This window comes from Sorex fumeus, unplaced genomic scaffold, assembly GCF_029834395.1.
Source record: "Sorex fumeus unplaced genomic scaffold, SorFum_2.1 ptg000051l, whole genome shotgun sequence".
Lineage (NCBI taxonomy): Eukaryota > Metazoa > Chordata > Mammalia > Eulipotyphla > Soricidae > Sorex > Sorex fumeus.
The window spans coordinates 39,877,744-39,899,300 of NW_026606108.1; the positions used below are offsets into that span (position 1 = coordinate 39,877,744).

At 45.1% G+C, this 21,557-nt stretch overlaps 2 protein-coding genes across 2 annotated transcripts; one reads left to right on the plus strand and one right to left on the minus strand.

The window, feature by feature from the left end:
* Nucleotides 1-22: 22 nt before the first annotated feature.
* Nucleotides 23-2,954, minus strand: NDUFA2 (NADH:ubiquinone oxidoreductase subunit A2). The gene is made up of 3 exons (XM_056124681.1): nt 2,829-2,954; nt 2,603-2,709; nt 23-227 (listed from the first exon to the last, which is right to left on the minus strand). Exons 1-3 carry the CDS (start codon nt 2,927-2,929, stop codon nt 136-138), a joined length of 300 nt encoding a protein of 99 aa, XP_055980656.1. The 5' UTR covers nt 2,930-2,954; the 3' UTR covers nt 23-135.
* Nucleotides 2,955-3,137: 183 nt separating this feature from the next.
* On the plus strand, nt 3,138-21,501 carry IK (IK cytokine). The gene is made up of 20 exons (XM_056124427.1): nt 3,138-3,267; nt 4,159-4,225; nt 5,796-5,888; nt 6,560-6,619; nt 7,625-7,792; nt 7,955-8,069; nt 9,100-9,170; nt 9,278-9,324; nt 11,175-11,338; nt 13,777-13,885; nt 15,587-15,626; nt 15,783-16,002; nt 16,234-16,252; nt 17,467-17,545; nt 17,815-17,895; nt 18,132-18,189; nt 20,806-20,894; nt 21,073-21,181; nt 21,335-21,369; nt 21,452-21,501. Exons 1-20 carry the CDS (start codon nt 3,252-3,254, stop codon nt 21,477-21,479), a joined length of 1,668 nt encoding a protein of 555 aa, XP_055980402.1. The 5' UTR covers nt 3,138-3,251; the 3' UTR covers nt 21,480-21,501.
* Nucleotides 21,502-21,557: the final 56 nt, after the last annotated feature.

Consider the following 21,557-nt stretch of genomic DNA (forward strand, 5'->3'; position numbering starts at 1 on the left):
AGAAAAAGATTATCCTGAGACATCCTCTTAGAGCATAAGCTTTATAAAGAACAGGAAAATAAATACATTTTTCCACATCGTACTCAGTCCAGCAGAGAGCCTGTGGGGCTGGTGCTCTTAATCCTCCTGGAGGCTTCAGGCTTTGCCACTTAGCACATCCTGCAGGGCTTTGTTTACCTGATCAGCACTGAAGTTGTTCAGAGAGACTTGCTTTTCTTGGCCAAAGGCTGAGGAAAGAGGAAAACGGCTAAGTATCTACTCTACACTGTAGTAACCACTGAAGTATGCTGGTGCTGGAGAGATAGTAGAAGAGGTAAGGTTCTTGCCTTACATGTGGGTTACCCTGGTTTGGTTCAATCCCTGGCGCCACATATGGTCCTTTGACTGCCCCCCAGGGATCCTGAGCACAAGAGGAAGAGATTTCCCCAAGGTGGTTAGATATGCCTAGACTTATCCAGTAAGTTTCAAACACATTTAGGAGGTCAAGTCCAACTAGAATTTTGGCTAATTCTGGGTGATCATAAGGAGCTGGGCAGGCACTTCTTATCAACTCCTGTGAGCAATGCGTTGTTTGGACCTAGCTTTGGATGGGTGCCCTTTCTGTGCATTCCCTAGTCCATCTAGTATGATATAAAGTTCCTTGAAATCATCTCTTCTAGTCTACTAGCTTTTTGAAAGGAGAAACTTTTCAACAATTTTTATTGCATGGCATACTGCAGAGGCTGAAAGTAATGATTAAGGGGCGGGGGGGGGGGGTGTGTGTGATTCATTAGTAGAACCATGTGAAGTCCTGAGCTTGATCCCCAGCCAGAATACAAAGCCATTAAAATACGACTATTCAAGTACAGCAGGTGGGATATTTGCATTGCACATGGCTGATCTGGGTTCAATCCCCGGCACCTCATATGGTCCCCCAAGCCCACTAAGAGTAGACGCTGAGCAACACCAGTGTGCCCATTTCCTACCCCCTCAAAAATATCCTACCAAGATATTATTCTTTGGGGCTGGAGAGATAGTACAGCAGGAAAGGTGCTTGTCTTACATATGACCAACCCATGTTTGATCTCTGGCATCCCATATGGTTCTTGGAGCACCAGCAAGAGTGGTACCTGAGTGCAGAGCCAGGTGTGGCCTCAAAACAACAACAAAACCCAGGCGAGACAAATACAGTTATCACCTCAATGAGTACATTTATTGTCAGGTAACATCATGTTAATGATCAAGTTATAGGACATTTAAATAAGGTAGTATAAAATGGGACTAGGAGCAATGTTACATGACTGGTCAGGGAATGTCTTTTTGGCATGAAGGTCAAGACATAAATAATATTAAGGCCAGCATGGAAATCACACACAAATTTATTCTAGAAAGGGGAAACAAATGTAGAGATTTAACCTTGTTACAGCCTAGCTTGTCTAATCTAATCTTAGATGTTTCACATGTAAGGCAAGTGCTCTACATCTGAGCAGCATTCCCTGGGTCCATAGAATTGTTTTTTGTTTTGGGTCATACCTGATGGTGCTCAGATAATCCTCCTAGCTGAGTTCAGGGATCACTTCTGGATTTGTTGGGGGGACCATATATGGTGCTGGGGTCCAAACCCCTGTCCCCTGTGGGCAAGGCAAGCTCCTTAACTACTAGACTATCTCTCTGACACCCCAAGAATTTTTGTTTTGAGCTACACCCAGAGGTGAGTTCTTGCCTTTTGAGTCACACTCGGCAGTGCTCAGGGACAGCACTCCTGATGGAGCTGCAGTTGGGATACCATACGTGGTGAGGGAGCCTGCATGCAAGCAAGCAAAGCACCTTATCCACTGTACTATCTCTTTGGTCACAGACTATTTTTTTGTTTTGGCCAACCCAGGGATACTCAGAGGACCTTGTGGGAAATAGCATTGAACACAAACTAATACAAGCAAAGTGTGTACTTTGGCCGGATGAATTCTCCTGCATCCCCACTGGATTATTAATTTTGCTGTCTATAAGAATTTACCCTTTTCAATTAAGTGAAATTCCAGCAGAGCACCTAGCATAAAGCCTGGCATGAAGCACTCAATACAGACTTATTATTTTAGGAATTTATTACTAAGACTCGCACTCTCCCAGGCAACTGTACCCACACGTGATTTGGAAAGCCCTACATTTCCAAGTGCTGGAAAATGACCAGCACCTCTTCTCCACTCTCTCAGGGCCGTTCTCAATTACAAATCCCGCAGTTCCTGGTCTCTGCGCAGAGCTCGACTGCCCCCGCCCCCCAAAAGATGTTGCTGGGACATAGAAAACATCCTAGAGGAGCTGGAGAGATAGCACAGTGGGTAGGGCATTTGCCTCGCAAGCAGCCAAGCCAGGTTCAATTCCCAGCATCCCATATGGTCCCCTGAGCACCGCCAGGCGTAATTCCTGAGTGCAGAGCCAGGAGTAACCCCTGTGCATCGCTGGGTGTGACCCAAAAAGAAAAAAAAAAAAGAAAACATCCTAGAGTCGGTGAGGTAATTTCTCTACAATTGCAAAAGCAGTTTCTTAAGTTCCAGCGTGACCTTGAATCTTTCTTCGAACCCATGATCCCCAATCGGGGTCAAAGACCCCAGAGTCCCGCGCTCACCGTAGCGTGCCCACAGTTTGGGCTGTACATCGGAGCATTCCCGGATTAGAATGGGGAGGTCGGAGTTGCCCTTCTTCAATTCCACATAGCGTTTCTCGATGAAGTCCCTGCAGGACCAGAGAGAGAGCAAGGCTCTGAGTGGGGGCAGGCCTCCATAAACGCAGGAATGTCGAGGTCATGACCCCGGCGCCCTGAAACCCACACGCCGCGCCACGCCGCGTCTCACCTGACGCCCTGGCTGCTAGGCGAGCGCTGACATAAATGGATGCGAATCTCACGCAGGGCCAATTTGGCCCCAACCCCGCGACTAGCTGCAGCCGCCGCCATCTCCGCTAGCGCCTTACGCCCCACCCCCCGCCCTCGACCTTCCGGCAAAGTTCTCCAGTCGAACCAATCGCGGACCCTCTTATCTCGTGATAGATTGGCTGCCAGTTAGGGGGCGTGTCAAAGTCTAGCCAATCCCAGAGAAGCATCGCTGGGCGTTCTTCAGAGCTGGCTCCCGTTTCCGGGCGGGTGGGCGGGCGCGGAAGGGCTGATGGGCGCTAGGAACTGTGGGTTGATACCTGAGGTGCATTGTGGGAAAGCTCAGTCGTTGCCGTGTTGTTTTTGGATCCTGAGTTCCTGCTGGCTATAAAAGGACGCGGACAAAATGCCGGAGCGAGATAGTAAGGCGCGGCTTATCTTTCCTTTCTTGCTTATAGCCCATAAGTTCGGGGTGTCGGTGTGTGTGTGTGAGGATGAAAGTCCCATCTTGCGACTGGAACCTAAGGAAGCCGTTGCCCCAGGGAGGCCGGGACGCCCGATTCCGCCCCTAAGTCAAATTTTTGCCGTAAATGACCACGGGAGATTTTCCTTTTTGAGTCTCAGATCCGCCACGCATTATCTTGGATGCCGTCAATATATTTTTCATAGTGTCTTAGATGTCATCCCCTTGACGTCATTTGTTGTCCCCCAGGATGTTTTAGGGGCTCCTTTCTCTGGGTTTCCACAGCTCCTAGTATTTCCTCTTTGTGACACTTGCTTGATTTATAGTTGCCGTGCTTGCTTTTTTTCAATCTTACTAATTGTGATCACTTCAACGGGAAAACACTTTGCAGAAGACCAATTTTACCTAAGGACAGTAGATACACGAACAGATAGATTCCTCCATAGCTGGAGCAAAGGGTCTCAGAAGGCAGCTGGAATAGAGAAGGGATCACTAAGAAAAAGATGGCTGGAGGAAATTGGTCAGGATGGGAGATGTGTGCAGAAAGTAAATAAAGGACCAAACATGATAACCTCTCAGGGTCTGTATTGCAAACCATAATGCCCAAAAGTAGAGAGAGATTATGGGGAATCATATCTACCATGGAGGCAGAGGGAGGGTAGGAAAGGGGGGTTATACCGGGGATATTGGTGGTGGGGAATGTGCCCTGGTGTAGGGATGGGTGTTTGATCATTGTGTGATTGTAACCCTAACATGAAAGCTTATAACTATCTCATAGTGATTCAATAAAATTAATAAAAAAAAAAAGACCAACTTTAAAGTTTGAGTTAATGTTAATCCTTTTTCTTAGGTGAGCCATTTTCCAATCCTTTGGCCCCAGATGGCCACGATGTGGATGATCCTCACTCCTTCCACCAGTGAGTATTTTGATTGTCGGGCTTTGGAACTGAGCTGTGCTGAGTAGAGTGGTGAAGTAGATGGTGAAGGGATTTTGTGAACATGACAAAAAATGCCCAACCTGCTCTTTATATGTTTTCTGTTTGTTTGTGGGCTATATCTGGTGGCACTCAGGGATTCCTCCTGGCTCTGCACTCAGGAGTTAATCTTGGTGGTGTTTAGGGGACCAGATGGGATGCTAAGGATCTAACCCCAGTTAGCTGATGCAAGGCAAGCTTTCTACCCTCTGTACTACAGTTCTGATCCTTGATCTCTGTGTATTTTAAATGGATTAGTCCAACTGTGTGCTAGGATTAGAGAGGATTTTAGTTTTTAAAAAGTTGATAATTGGGGATGGAAAGTAAATACAGCAACAAAGTAAATACTTTGTCTTTACTTTATTTTTTCATACTTGTCTTGCATGGACCCAACCTGGATTCCATCCCCAGAGTCCCTTATACGCCCCCTCCCACCCCATCAGCATTGCCAGGAGTGATCCCTGAATATAGTGCCAGGAGAAAGTCCTGAGCATAGCCAGATGTCACCCCAAAACAAAGTGTTTTGTCTTAGCACTTCATTTTGGAGTCGCTCCATTGCAGCATGGGATGTGTAAGTTCTCTATTTTGGGGTTTCCCAGTCTGAGTGTGCAACTTCTTCAGATGCTTGGGAGCTACTCCTGGCCTGTGCTCAGGGACCATGACATGGTTTAACCCAGACCTCCGTCATGCACAGTAGGCACTCTCCATCCCATTCTTCTCTCTCTCTTTTTTTTTTTTTGCTTTCTGGATCACACCCGGCAATGCACAGGGGTTACTCCTGGCTCTGCACTCAGGAATCACTCCTGGCAGAGCTCAGGGGATCATATGGGATGCTGGGAATCGAACCTGGGTCGGCCGTGTGCAAGGCAAACGCCCTACCCACTGTGCTATCTCCCCAGCCCCCCATTCTTCTCTTTATGCACACTCCATTCTGGAGTTGACGGCGTCCCACTTTAGAGTGTGTAAGTTCGCTTCCTTTACTTCATGAGACCTCATATTTACTAAATACAACTATTTGACTCAAAGGAAAAGGTGATATGTCTTGAGCTAGAGAGTTGGCTCCAAGGGCTGGCTGCTTTGCACTTTGATCCTTGATACTGCATGGGCTCTCAAGTATCTCTCCAAGGACAGTAACCCCTTGCCAAGACTAGCCCGTGAATACCGTGATAGGTGACCAACCCCCCCCCCCCAAAAAGATGGTATGTTGGTAGTCTCTGTTTTAATTTGTGTTTACCTAATTTTCTAGTAAAATTATGTTTTTTTACTAGATATTTCTCTTCTGTTACAGTTTTTAGATGTTTTATTATGTTTATACTTCTTTTCTGGGTACTTTCATGAGATTGGGGGGGAGTCTGCATTGTTGTGCTGGAGACGGTACCAAGACATTGTACTTGATAATGTGGGAGAGTGTCAGGAATGTACTTCATGGCCTCACACATGGAAGTATATTTGGTACCACTGTGTCACATCCTCAGATCTCTGGAAACTAATTTTTAATATCTTTGCCTTCTAGATCTAAGCTCACCAATGAAGATTTCAGAAAACTTCTCATGACCCCAAGGGCTGCACCTACCTCTGCACCGCCCTCTAAATCACGTCATCATGAGTAAGTTCTAGGGTAACTCATGTCTCTTATCTTCTGTGGAAAATCTGCTAAACTGGTCTTAGGAACTGGAAATATTATTATCTTTTTAAAGCCAATAGTTTTGATTCTTTCCCCCTGGAGCTTGGAACTCTAGGAGAATGAATTGCCTTAATATCTCATGGTTTCTCAGAATATGTTTCATACATCATTTGTAATACAGTTGTTACAGTTGCTTAAATGAGTGAAATTTTGGCCACCATTCTGTCTGCACAGACTTAGATACTGGGACAGATATTTGGACCTATCTGTAAGGCGGGCACTTTACCACCGAGCTATATCCCTAGGTGATGGGTTATATCAGTTTATTTTATTTTATTTTTTTTCCTTGAGGTCAACAGTTTCATTTATGAAAATGTGAGAAGAGAAAGAGAAATAGTCACATAAAGGAAGGACAATGAAGTACATATCCCAAGCTGGGATATAGACAGCTCTGGAATGGAACTTTGGGATATAGAATTTTTAAAAGTCCTAAAGTGATTTTGATAATGTTAAAGTTTGAACATGACTTCCCTACCAAAACTGACATGGATCTCTGCTTGATTGAAGTTATTTCTTTGGGCCTTTCTTTTGTTCTCAAAGCCATTCCTAGAGAGGTTTGACAGCATTTTGTTACCAATTCCTTTCTTTTCTAGGATGCCAAGGGAGTATAACGAGGATGAGGATCCAGCTGCACGGAGGAGAAAAAAGAAAAGGTGAAGAAAGGATGGAGGGGTATTGGGTATAAGATGAATATTGTTGGGTGAAGGAGACAGTTCACAGGCAAGGTTTTCCCTATTCCGATGGTTTGCTTTCTTAGTGGGAAGATTGTATGTAGTAATGTGGAATAGAAGTGTTTTGAGTCAGCCTGCAATGTTTTAATCTCATCTTAACCGGTTGCTGCCTGGAAAATCTTGGGCATTTTACCAGGTTGTCATGAGGATAAATTGTGATTGTGCACGTAAATGCTTAGTCTGACATACTGTAATTATGTAAGAAATCATGGATGTTATTACTATCATCTTTTTTTATATGCTAGTAAACTCTTTGGACTTGGTACATTGCTTCTCACTTCTTGGGGTGGGGGGTGGCGGGGCGGGAAACCTGCAAGTAGTGATTTATTTTCTGTTGAAATTTATAAAGTCATAAAATTTTAAACATTCTCTCCGGAGCAATAGTTTAGAGGGTAGGCATTTGTCTTAGTATACAGTTGACCAGGGTTTGGTACCCAGCATACCATATGGTCCCCCAGGCACTGCCAGGAATAATTTCTGAGAGTAGAGCCAGGAGTAACTTACCCCTGAGCATTGCTGGGTATGAGCCAACACCCCCCCCCCCAAATTTTTTTTTAAACATTCATAATATCATTTCTTTGCTGTGTGGAGAAGTCTTATTCTTCAAAGACTCCATTATGTAGTGTTGAGTGGTATTAAAATGTTCGGAGTGGGACCAGAGATAGAAAGAGGTTGGTACTAGGTTCCCTAAGCATTTCCAGGAATGATCCCTGAGCACAAATCCAGAAATAAGTTGCAGTTGGAGCATGGAACGACATGTCTGAGCCAGAAAGTGCCATAGTTCAAATTGGTTTCTTGGCTCGCAGTTTAGTTAGGTTGTACGAGCGTTCACTGTCAAGAGTTGGATGAAGGTAAATAGGCAGTGTCAGTTATGTTGGCTTGGGAATAGGCAGTGAACCTTACACATTTTCTTTTCTCTGGTGACAGTTATTATGCAAAGCTTCGCCAGCAAGAAATTGAGAGAGAGCGAGAGCTAGCAGAGAAGTACCGGGACCGGGCCAAGGAACGAAGAGATGGTGTGAACAAAGATTATGAGGAAACTGAGCTGATCAGCACCACGGCAAACTACAGGGCCGTGGGCCCCACTGCTGAGGCGTGAGTACCAAGTGGCCAGGCTGTGCTTCCCAGCATCCCAGGGTCATAGAATTGCGGTTCGAACTTGTCATACTTGCTGTGGTCTGGAGCACACACCAAACTACTTAAAGGCGATTTGCCACAATAAAAACACTTTTAATGTGACCCTCTTTTATTATACAGAGACAAATCAGCTGCAGAGAAAAGAAGACAGTTGATCCAGGAGTCCAAGTTCTTGGGTGGTGACATGGAACATACTCATTTGGTGAAAGGCTTGGATTTTGCTCTTCTACAGAAGGTGAGTCTTTTTTTCTTTTCTCTTTTGGAGGGTTGGGGACATACCTGGAAGTACTCCAGGCTTTGCACTCAGGGGTACTCTTGGTGGCCTTGGGAACCATAGGTAGTACTGAGAATCCAACTGTGCTGGCCCCATGCAAGGCAAAAGCCTTATCCACTGTACTGTCTCTCTGGCCCCTTTCATTCTATTTTCTTGGTGATACTGTCCTTGATCACCCTCCCACTTTGAATATCCTGCCAAGACTCTTCTATTTCACTTACAACCATTATTTGTTTGTTTGTTTATTTATTTAGTGTGTTGCTGGAAATCAAATCCAGGGCCTTGCTGCATATTTGTGGGTTTTTTTTGGGGGGGAGGGGTGGTGACACCTAGTAGTGCTAGGGTTTGCTACTGGGGTGGTTTTGGGGAACCACACTGTGCCTAGAGGTTGAGCCCCAGGCCCTGCACCCCAGTCCTGTGAGCCATCTCTTCTGCTCCTTGCCTTTCATGGGGCCATTTTTAATGAAAAATGGTTTAATTTGTTTCTCTCCTGCTGCAAACTCTTTAGGGTCAGCAATCTGTTGTCTTACTTCCTATTACCATGTGGTATAGTGGTGTTCATGTGGTGGTCAGTAAGTATCCATATTAGATGAATAAACTAAACCTCCTTTGGTATTTAGTATAGACCAGGTGATAGTTACTGCTCTCCATATGAGAGACTTTAGTTTGATCCTTGGCACTTAATTTCCTGAATACTGAATTGGAAGTAGCCCCTCAGCACTGCTGGGTGTGGCCAGTATATAACAAATATAACAAATATGGTGCCAGAAAGTTCGTATTGGGAAATAAGGAAGGCATTTGCCTTGTATGTGGCTACTTTGGCCATGACCTTGGTTTGAATCCTTGGTATCACTATGGTCCCTTGTGCATTGCTAGAGCTCATTACTGAGCGACAGAGCCAGGAGCACTGCCAAGTGTGGCCACACGCACACACATTAAAAAAAAAGGCAGAAATATATAAATGCATAAATCCTCCCTTGTTTTGTATTAGGTACGAGCTGAGATTGCCAGCAAGGAGAAAGAGGAGGAAGAACTGATGGAAAAGCCCCAGAAGGAAACCAAGTAAGTCAAGTGTCAGGTAGAACCTGAGAGTTAAGAAGGTAGCACCTAAAATAGGAAAATATTTATAAGAATAAACCAAACCTTTTTTTTTTCTCCAATCTTTTCAGGAAAGATGAGGACCCAGAAAACAAAATTGAATTTAAAACACGTTTAGGTGAGTCCTTTTTCTACAGTAATGGTTGTGCATTCTAGTCAAATTGTAGAGGATTTAATGTTTTGGGCAAGATAATATATATTATATAATATAACATAATATAAGCTAATTCTTCCTTTCCTCAACCTCCTTCCTTTATATTGCTCCAAATCTGCTTGTTCTATAAAACACTGAAGTTTAACTCAGAACATGAAAATAGACTGATGTTATTAATGTTTCCTCACTTCAGTTGGAAGTTCTTGCAGGTTGGAGCTATTGCATTCAGATAGGTAGCATGGTTAGTGGTTAGAAGTTAAGAATCTGCAGCCCAAGAGGCCCGTGTTTGAATCTTGATGTGATTTGTGATTTTAGGAACTGACTTCATTTCCTTGGACATAATTGTCCATCTGCAAGAGTAAGGTTAAGTTTATCTTGTGGTATTATTGGGAGACAGGAATAACATGTTCAGTGTTTTTTTTTTTATTTTAATTTATTAATTGAATCATGGTGAGAAAATTTATAAAGCTTTCAAGTTTAAGTCTCGGTCATACGATGATCAAACACCCTTCCTTTCACCAGTAACTATTTTTCACCACCAAGAACCCCAATATACCCCCATCTCACCCCTCCCGATGCCTGTGAGGCAGGTGATTTCTACTTAACTCTCTCTCTACTTTGATTACATTGATTATTTCGACAAAAGATTCACCATTATTGTTTGGAATTTCCCCCCCAAAATCAGAACTGCTGAAAAGGAATTGTGAAATAATTTGTTTTCTATTGCTGATTATGAAAACCATGTGATTTTGGATTTCTGATATTTTACTAATTAAGTCTGGAGGGATTTCTGCCAAGAGCTGGATAATTACGAGATTGGTTTCTGTGCGTCTGGTGCCACGGCCGTGCCAGATAGCCACTCGTGGGGGGGCAACTCGTGGCCTCGGTTGGGCATGAAGGATGAGCCGGTTTCGCCCCCCTTCCTATGAGGCTGCAGTTGCCCCATCACCACCGGCTCATACCTGGCTTTCCAATAAACTCTGAAGCGGCGGCCACCATGCTGCCGGGAGGGAAAAAGGTGGAAGAGACAGATGCCCTTTCCCTCCTGCTGGGGGGGATGGTGCCTTAGTTCAAGGCATAGTCCATTCACATTTCTGCCGCAAGCTTCTGGGCCCTGGATTAAGTCCTTGTGCCTCTGCTGCCATGGCTATGCCAGAGAACCACTCGTGGGGGGCAACTCGTGGCCTCGGTTGGGCGTGAAGGATGATTCAGTGTGATTTTTATATTGAATGTGTAGTGTAATGTATTTTATTATCAGGATTATAGTACATAGAAAGTATATTAATATTGAGCCTTAGCTCTGTCCCTTGTAGTGCCTAATACAATGCTAGTCTCACTGTGTCCTTGAGAGGGCAGCATAGAAGACTAGATCCCAGTTGCAGCTTTGGTGTTAGGCTGCCTTTGTTGTCATTTCCCCCTCCCCCCTTATTTTTTCTTTTTGGCCCACACTCACAGTGCTCAGGGTTTACTACTGCCTCTGTGCTCAGGGCTCAGGACTCAATCCCAGTGGGCTCTCAGGGATCATTCCTGGGAGGCTTTGGGGACTATGTGGAGTGCCAGGTACCAAACCCAGTTGGCTGCATGCAAGGCAAGTGCCTTATCTGCTGTATTATCGCTTGGGTCCCTTTGTCCCATTTTTTGTTGTGTTGCTTGCAGCTATATCATTTTGAGTAAATCACCTAACTGTATTCTATTAATAGGAAAAATAATCTTCACTTCACAGGGTTATTGATAAAATTAAATAAATGGCTGCTGTTATCTTAGGAAGTTCTCATTGGGTCTTGCTGGATTTTTTTTTTTTAATCTTTTTGTAGGCCGCAATGTTTACCGTATGCTCTTCAAGAGCAAAGCATATGAACGGAATGAGCTGTTCCTGCCGGGCCGCATGGCCTATGTAGTGGACCTGGACGATGAGTATGCAGACACAGACATCCCCACCACTCTTATCCGCAGCAAGGCTGATTGCCCCACCATGGAGGTGAGTGCCTGGTGTCCTTCAAGCATCTGGTGCACCCCAGACCTGACAGTGAGCCTTGGTTCTACCCTGAGTCTCATCTCCCCATGTCCTGTCTATTTTTTAACCTCTCGAGTCATACCAATTCATTCACTTTATTCTGGTTCCACTAATAACATTGTATTCTCAGCCATTGTCTCTTGCTGGCTAATTATCTCATTATTGACATCTTTTTTTCCTTTGGTAGTATTTGTGATGGAACCCAATACCTTACACACATAAGGTAATTGCTCTGCTGCTAGGCTACATCCCAGCCTTTACTGGACCTTTTATTGATTTATTTTTGGTTTCTGGACTATACCCCATGGTACTCCTAGCTCAGTACTTGGGGGTCACCTCCTAGTGGTGATTGGGGAGAGGGGGACCTTGTGGTGCCAGAGATTGAACCTGGGCCTCCTGCATGAACAGCATACACTACAGCCTTCGAGCCCTCTTCCCCCGCCCTGCTTGGTGAAGCTTTGTAAAGGAGGCTCCTAATTGGTTTCCTCACTTCCACTCAAGTTTTCTTATAATATGTTAAATTTTAACTGATACGTAATTTATAACGGTTTTCTTTTTTATAGTGTACAATTCAGTGACTTCATTCATAGGCTTGTGCAGGTATCATCCCTTTTATATTTAATATATTACTTTATATGTTGGGGGCCTCCCAAGCAATGCTTATTTCTTGGGAGCCCACTGGCGAGTCTTTGCCAACTGGGCTGGCTTGAGGGCCTGAGGATGTGATGCTGCCCGGACCCTGCAGTGCCAAGCATTCTCAAGCCACCTTGGCAGCACTGGCGCCTCTAGAGCCATACCCAGCAGTACGTGGGGGCCTTTTGGGCCATACCCAGAGATTCTCAGGGGACTATTTGGTGCAGGACATGAGTTTTAAAACCTTTTTTGATTTGTTGTCACCACTACTCCCCATCCCTAAAGAAGCCTTGTGCCTCACAGTCTTTTTCTTTTTAATTTTGGGGCCACACCTTGCTGTTTCTAGAAGCAGTTTGTGGTGCTGCTTGGGGGACCTTAAGGTTCCTGGAATGGAACTCTGGACCTCACCTCAGGTGCTCTACCATTGAACCACATCTCTGACCCTGTTTTTTGTTTTATTTCAGAAGCTATCAGGTGGTACTCAGGAGGCATGGAGGCTAGTCCTAGTTGTACACTGTATTCAGTTTATGAATGGGATGCTGCTTAGGCCATACAGCTCTAGGGACCACTAGGACCACTCTAGTAGTTCTGGGGTCTCTAGGATCATATGCATGGTTCTTGGGCTGTCATGAGATGCCTGGGATCACGCAGGGGTTAACTTGTGGCCTGACTGCCAGTACCTTTTCCCCATCCTGGAACCTGTTCTCTTTAGCCTTCAGCCTTCGAGTCTCTTTGCACCCTTGCACTGCGAGGTTTATACATGACCAAGCACTCACTTCAGGATTTTTTTATTCATGACCAAGCACACACTTTCGGTCCTACCTCTCACTTTGCATGCTTTTAATGGTTTCTCATTGTTAGGGTAAAAACTTGCAGGCTATCGAATGTAGCCTGCCCACAGGGCAGAGTCTGGCAAACTCCCCGTGGCGTACCCAATATGCCAAATACCAATAACAATGATGGGTCTCATTCTCCTAAAGAGCCTTGAATATAATCTCAGGGCTAGGATGAAAGAGACGTTACTGGGGCCTGCTCGAGGCAATTGACGAATAACAGGATGATGAAATGAAAAAATGAGGGTAAAAACCAAACTCTGTTTTGTTGGTACTTTATTTGGGGACCATACCCAGCAGTGCTCATTTGCTACTCTTGGCCAGTGCTCTGGAGATCATACAGTTACAAGGATCAAACCTAGGGCTCTAGGGTGGAGCTGTAGTACAGTGAATAAAGGCACTTGCTTAGCACACAGCCAACTCAGGTTTAATCCCTGGCATCCCATATGGTGCCTGAACAAATCAGGAGTAATTCCTGAATGCAGAGTTAGGAGTAACCTTTGAGCACTGCTGGATGTGGCCCAAAGACCAAAAAAAACAAACAAAAAACCCTGTACGGCTTCTGCATGCAAAGCACATACTCCAACCATTGGGACATATTTCCCTGCCTTCTAAAGCCAACATTTGTGACCTTGGAGTCATCGTAACATTTGGTCTTTTCAGTCATTTTTTACCATGCTTCTGTTTATTTTCCATCATCCTGGTTTCCTTTAATTCTCTAGGTTTACGTTTGTGTAGTCCTTTGTCCTTCTGTAGTCCTTTGGACAACAAGCTGATTCATCTGTCTTACATGCCCTTCCACAACACTTTTCCCATTATATCTAGTAAATTCTAACTTATCCTTCAGTTTGTTAAGCGAATGAATGAATAATGAATGAATAAATGAAGCAATTCCTGCTTCATAGGCTAAACATTATTGTTTCTTTGGATTTTCAGGCACAGACCACACTGACAACAAATGACATTGTCATCAGCAAGCTCACACAGATTCTTTCCTATTTGAGGCAGGGTACCCGTAACAAGAAGCTCAAAAAGAAAGATAAAGGTAATCTGGAGGCCTAAGGAGAGAAACTTATTCATAGAGGGTCATCTCAGGGTGGACCCAAGGTCTTTTGGAGTGTTCTATCTGTATAACATAGGAAGGCTTCTAGGGAAAAGAGAAAAGTGGAAATAGTGGGACTTCAGCAGGGAGATGGTTATATCCATCTGCTTGACTGAGTTTAGGAAGCAGTGAGTCACTCTTTCAGGAATGACAAGGGAATGGGTCACTTTTGTTGTTTCATTTCCTTAGCAGATTTGGAACAGATATCCGTAGAGCTATATCTCCAAGCCTGCTCGGATCAGAGCTGAGCATTCTCCATCTTCCAGCAGGCAGGGGTCACACCCACAAACTGGCCCTGCCCGCCCCCCCCCCCCCCCCGCCCCCCGGCACTGTGTACTCCCATCAACAGCCAAGACCCAGAGACTATAAAACCCAGCTCCCAGACATCTTACTATCTCATTCTTACTTTGGACAACCTGGCAAGCTACCGAATGCAACCTGCCCACATGGCAGAGTCTGGCAAACTCCCCATGGTATACCCCATATGCCAAATACCAGTAACAATGATGGGTCTCATTCTCCTAACCCTGAAAGAGCCTTAAATATGGCTCGAGCGGGCCCAGTAACGTCTCCATTGTGAGACTTTTTGTTACTGTGTTTGGCATATTGAATACTCCCTAAATATGGCACTTTTTAAAATCTCAGGGCTAGGACGAAGGAGACGTTACTGGTGCCTGCTCGAGGCAATCGATGAACAAAAGGATTATCGTGATCGTGATCCGTAGAGCTAGGGAGAGAAATGGCAGTTAAAAGTGCTTACCTTGGGGCTGGAGAGATAGCACAGCAGGTAGGGCGTTTGCCTTGCATGCGGCCGACCTGGGTTTGATTCCCAGCATCCTATATGGTCCCCTGAGCACCACCAGGAGTAACTCCTGAGTGCAGAGCCAGGAGTAACCCCTGTGCATTGCCGGGTGTGACCCAAAAAGCAAAAAAAAAAAAAAAAAACAACAAAAAAAGTGCTTACCTTGTTTGGGCCATCCTGGTACTACAGCAGGTAGAGCATTTGCCTTGCATGTGGCTAATCTGCGTTTGATCTCTTGCATCCCATATGGTCCCCTGAGCACTGTCAGGAGTAATTCCCGAGTGCAGAGCCAGGATAAATCTCTGAGCATTGGGTATGGCCCAGAAACAAAAAGGACTCATCTGGCAGATCCTGATCCCTAACAGACTCACACCTGAGTAGGACTTGTAATATCTCTTAAGCACTATTGAGAGTGGTCCCAAGCCTCTTCTCTCCAAATAAGTACATAAAAATTTAAAAAAGGAGGGCGCTCAACAGACTGAAGTGTATGCTTTGTCTATAGAAGGCCAGGCTTTGATTCCCTGACTCTGAATGATCCCGGAGCACCAAGCTGGGAGTAGCCCAAAAAGGCACCTCCAAGTGTGGCTTTAAAAAATTAATGAAAAGGGCATTTATAGCAGGAGTGTATGATGATAAGACTTAGTGTGATATTTTTGGATTTTGTTGATGGGGGTGGGGGATAGGGGGTGGGCATAGCTGGTGATGCTCAGAGTATAGTATGTGGTGTCAGAGATTAAACCCTGGTTTAATCTGCATTCAAAGCAAACCCTATACTAGCTCTCTGGCCCACCTTGGTGTGATTAATTCATAAGTGTTTTTCTCCCCTTTTGTCTACATTTTAGGGAAGCTGGAAGAGAAGAAACCTCCCGAGGCCGACATGAAGTATGTACTGCAGCCCTTGTCACCTGAACTGAGGGTGGTCAAGGCTCTGGGTTTCTTTTCCTTGGTATTTGGAAAAGGGCACAGTGGGAGAATCTAGAGAAATGGCCAAGGAAAATGGGGATGTGTGAGTTTGACATTTGGTTACTGTTTGCCTAGTATATTTGAAGACATTGGGGATTATGTACCTTCCACCACCAAGACACCACGGGACAAGGAGCGGGAAAGATACCGAGAACGGGAACGTGATCGTGAAAGGGACAGAGACCGGGACAGAGAGCGGGAGAGGGAACGGGAGCGAGAACGAGAGCGGGACCGTGAGAGAGAGGAGGAGAAAAAGAGACACAGCTACTTCGAGAAGCCAAAAGTGGATGATGAGGTGAGATGTGGGCTTTTGGTACCAGGTCCTGGGGCACCTGTCTCTGCTGGCCCAGCTGAGCCCAGTCCACTCTGTTATATAGACCTATCATGACTCCACAGCAACAACTGGGGCAGTTAGTTTGGGGTTGGAACCATCCTGGGGACATGAAGGGGAGGGAATTCAGTTCTGGAGGAGGATTGGGTAAGGTCCCTCATGGTGACACTCATCTCGCTTTCTTTTTCTTTTCAGCCCATTGATGTTGACAAAGGTGGGTCGTATGCAAAGGTGGGTTGTATCTGTCCATTGACTCTTGTCCTACTTTTCTCTAGGCTGAACACATCTGGCAAAAGTGGCAGTAGGGGATGTTGGAGAGATAGCACAGTGGATAGGGCACTTGGTGTTGCTGACCTATGTTCAATCCCTGGCATTCCATATAATCCCCTGAGCCCTACCAGGATTGATTCCTGAGTGCAGAACCAGGAGTAACCTCTGAATGTTGCCTGGTGTGGCCAAAAAAAAAAAGGTGGTAGTAATGCACATAGTATCTGAGTTGAGGACATGAGGCAAGATAAAAAAAAAGAACCAGTTTACATAACACCGAGGAGAGAGAAAGAGGCAATGTGCCTGCCACAGAGGTGGGGGTGGGGGGTGATAGGGGAGTGGTGGGAGGGAGAGAATGGGCACTGGTGGAGGGATAAATACTTGAACACTGTATGACTGAAACATAATCATGCAAGTTTGTAAGTCTGTAATTGTATCTCACAGTGATTCATCAAAATTTAAAAAAACAGTTTAGATAGCCTACTCTATCTTAAACAGAATAAGTCATTATTAGTTGAAATTTGATTTAGCTTTTGTTACCTAAAAAGATTCAATTGCTGGGGCCCAGCGATAATACAGTGGGGAGAGTGAGTTTGCCTTGCACGTAGTCAACCAGTTTTTTGATACCAGGCATCCAATTTGAGCACTGCAAGGAGTAATTTCTTGAGTTCAGAGCTAGGAGTAACCTCTGAGCATTGCTAAAAAGCAATGTAGCACTGTCCTCCCATTGTTCATTGATTTGCTCAAGTGGGCCCAGTAACATTGTGAGACTTGTTGTTACTGTGTTTGACATATTGAATACGTCACAGATAGTTTGCCAGGCTTTGTCACGTGGTCGAGATACTACTGGTAGCTTGCTGGGCTCTCCGAGAGGGGCGGAGGAATCGAATTCGGGTCGGTTGGGTCGGCTGTGTGCAAGGCAAATGCCATACCCGCTGTGCTTAAAAAAAAAAAAAAAAGCAGTTGCTTTTAGGAATGTTATGAAGAGGCCAGGAATATAGATCAGTGCAAGAGTACTTGCCTTGCATGTGTGAAAATGTCAAAGCGGGGGTTGGATTCCCAGCTCTGCAAAAACCAAAGGTGATAAAAGCTGACAGTATTGTGGGCAAGAGGTTGTGAGTTCCTTGTTTGAAAGCCTAAAATGAATTGTCTTTCCTCTAGGACCTGCATCTGCCAAGGATTTGATCAAGTCCATCAATGAAAAATTTTCTGGTTCCACTGGCTGGGAAGGCACTGAATCATATCCTTTTATATTAGTATTTTCCAGGAGTTCTAGAGAATTCCAGCCTTACCCACTTCCTGACTTCCCACTGTATACCTCCTAGCCCCCATCCCATTCCTTCTTTGTGCTGCTGAATCTGACTGGGATGCCTTTTCCCTTCTACAAGGTCTTTCCATGTATCCTTCAAAATCCTTTCTCAAGAGTTTATTGTGAGGGATTTTAGCCGCTGGCTTTACTTGCTTGAAGCTTTTCTGCTATAGACTACACCTTTCTTTAACGTAGCTTAAGCTGAAGAAGCCAGAGGACAAGAAGCAGCTTGGTGATTTCTTTGGAATGTCCAACAGTTATGCCGAGTGCTACCCAGCCACGTATGTGAGATTCTTTGAAAAAAGAAGGCTGGGTTGTTGGGGAACTAGCTGGATGATTCGGTGGAAATTTGATTTGCTTGGAACCAGGAACACTTCTTACTCATGGGAATTGTTTGATTCGATTAAGTGGGAAAGCTACTAGGGCATCTCAGGCATAGAGTGTCTTAGCATAGATGAAGCATGCATGCCTGGGTCTGCTTTGTTTACGTGTTGTTTTTTTGTATGCTTTTTTTTAGGATGGATGATATGGCTGTGGACAGTGATGAGGAGGTGGATTACAGCAAAATGGACCAGGTATGGAATTAGATGATGGGTGGGAGCGCTCAGGAAGTTACTCTTTAACACAGCCTCTACTCACTCTTGGAATAGGTGTCTCATTTACTGGGCCACCTTCCCTCAGCTACAGCAGTGGAAGCGGGTGGCATTGTGGGAACAGAGTGACTTGTGTTTTTAAAATATCTGCTGAGGGCTGGGCATGCAGCTCAGTGATACATACACGTATGAGATCTTGGGCTCAGTTCCTGGAACTCTTTGTGGACTGAGACTGCTTTGGATAATGCCCATAAACTGTTTCACCTGAAGAATGGTGTCCCAAATAAGTGAGTAAGAGCCTAGAAGGATTTGTATTTTATTTTCTACAATGTGCCAGGCTTTGATTTTCACCCTTAGGCAGTGAGCAAGCCTTTAGTGAAAGTACAGGAGGAATTGAGTCTTTTACAAAGACGTTTAGTTGGTTCGGGACTGAAATTTTTTTCTGTCTTCAAAATTTAAAACGGGGCCAGATCATGGAATGGGGGTGGAGCTGGCCCTTCCTCCGCCCCCCCCTCCCCGAATTGCCACCCAGGAACTAGCCCTCTGGCTGCTGTTGGAGATGCTTATCGGCCATGATCCCAGAGACTCAGAAACAAAACTCTCGAACACAGCAGCTTTTGGCAGAAATCCCTTTAGATTTAATTATTAAAAATTCAGAATTTCAAAATCACGCAGCCGCTATCGCGGCCGTGCATCATCATATGCAATTCATAATCAGCAATAGAAAACAAATTGTCTAATGTTGCCTTTTAGGCAGATCTGAGTGTTGGGGTAAAATCCCAAATAATAATGGCAGGTTTGGTGTCGAAATATTGAATGTAATCAAAGCAGAGAGAGAGTAACATGGAAATTGTCTGCCACATAGGGGGAGGATGTGGGATGGAGGGGAGGGGATACTGGGGTTTTTGGTGGTGGAAAATGTGCACTGGTGAAGGTTCGGGTGTCTTCATCATTGTATGACTGAGACTTAAACCGAAAACTTTGTGACTGCTCTCATGGTGTTTCAATAAAAAAACAAAACAAAACAACAACAACAAAAAAACGGGGCCAGAACATTAATACAGGGGGTAAGGCACTTACCTTGCAGTGGCTAAGCCAGTTTCAATTCCTAGTACTCCATATGGTCCTTTGAGCCCTTCAGGTGAGAACCTTGAGTGCAAGGCCAGGAGTAAGCCCTGAGCACCTCTGGGTGCTCAAAACAAAAAATGAAAACTGTTGGGGCCAGAGCAATAGTACAGCACGTAGGTATTTCCTTATGGGTGGTCGACCCAAATTCTATCCTCAGCATCCCATATGGTCCCCCAAGCATTGTCAGGAGTAATTCCTGAGTAAAGAGCCAGGAGCAATACCTGAGCATCGCTGGGTATGAACCCCCGCCACCCTGCCCCCACAACAACAACAAAAAAACACCAAAAAACAAGGTTGGGGATGAGGCTTAGTGGTAAGAGTGTCTGGATTCAGTCCTCGATACCAACGTCCTTCCCCCCCCCCAAAAAAAAAACAAAAGAAAAAGCAAAATAAAACAACAGATTTTTTGGTTTTATGACAATATTTGGTGGTGCTCAGGGCTTACTCCTGGCACTGTGCTCAGGGCACATGCAAGGCAAACCCCCTACCTGCAGTACAATCACTCTAACCTCAAAAGGACAAATATTTTTTTAAAATGCGCCTTTTCATATCTTTTGCCCTTGTTCTCACTTTTTTTTTTCTTTTTGGGTCACACCTGGCGATGCTCAGGGGTTACTCCTGGCTCATGCACTCAGGAATTGCTCCTGGCGGTGCTCGGGGGACCATATGGGATGCTGGGAATGGAACCTGTGTCAGCCATGTTGGCTGCGTGCAAGGCACACGCCCTACCTGCTGTGCTATCACTCCAGCCCCGCCCTTGTTCTCACTTTAATGGTTAGAACTATGATTTAATTCTGTCGTGGAGCCTTTATAAAATATCTCTGCTGTTCCTTCCTTCCTTCCTTCCCTCCCTCCCTCCGTCCCTCCCTCCCACACCCGGTGATGCATAGGGGTTATTCCTGGCTTTACACTCAGGAATTACTCCTGGCGGTGCTCAGGGGACCATATGGGATGCTGGGAATCAAACCTGGGTTGGCCGCATGCAAGGCAAATGTCCTACCTGCTGTACTATTTCTAGCCCCTCTTGGGGCCGTTTTAACTTACTGCTTATGTCTCAGTTTTGTCAACCAGCTCATGAGAGTACAGTTCCATATTAATAGTTGTTTTATTTTCCAGGGAGGGGTCACACTCTGTAGTGCTCAGGGCTTATCCTGCCTCTCTGTTCAGGGGTCAATCCTATCAGGGCTCAGGGAACCCTATGGGGTACCAGGTATGGAACCTGGGTTGGCTTCGCCCACTGTTCTCTAGCTCTGGTCCTTAATAGTTTTTTAGAATAGTTGAGTAAGGTACATATTTAGTAGAATAATGTCTGGCACATATTAGGTACATAATAAGCGATTATTAGTGTAAGATTTATGAATGATGAAACGTGTTAAAAACCTGAATTTAATCAAGGGCTAATATCAGCTAAATATTTATTGCCGCTGACAATTCTTCCTTTCTCTATCTGCCAATTCTGTTCTGCAACAGGGTAACAAGAAGGGGCCCTTAGGCCGATGGGACTTTGATACCCAAGAGGAATACAGTGAATATATGAACAACAAAGAGGCTTTGCCCAAGTGAGTAGATACTACATTCGACCTTGGGAGTGAGGAACAGGGGAGGGCTGGTAATGGGTTGGACAACCCACAGCAGGTCAGAAGGTATAGTGTGCTCTCTGGAAACAGCTTGTTCCCTCTGCTCTTGGGAATAGCTTATTACTGTTTGGTAACATCTTTATATCTTCTTCTAACTCAGAGCCGCATTCCAGTATGGCATCAAGATGTCTGAAGGGCGGAAAACCAGGCGCTTTAAGGAAACCAATGACAAGGCAGAACTTGATCGTCAGTGGAAGAAGATTAGTGCAGTAAGTGAAACTGCCCTTAGGTGGGAGGAGACACTGACTCAGACCCAGGAATAGGCAGGAGGTGGGGAAGCATTGCTGGGCCATGGGAATAGGAAAGAGGACAACTTGGGGCCTGTGTCATTCTTAGCTATAACTGGTTCTAAATTTTTGCAGATCATTGAGAAGAGGAAGAAGATGGAAGCTGATGGGTAAGGTTCTTTATTACTGCTGTGTGGAACTGGTGGGCATCATCAAGTATATTGACTTGACTCCTTTCTTCTTTCATTACAGGGTTGAGGTCAAAAGACCAAAATACTGATCTCCATTGATGTACAGAAAGAATCTTTCCGGGGTGGGGGGGGCGGAATCTCTCCAAGGATGTGTGTCCCATTGCTCT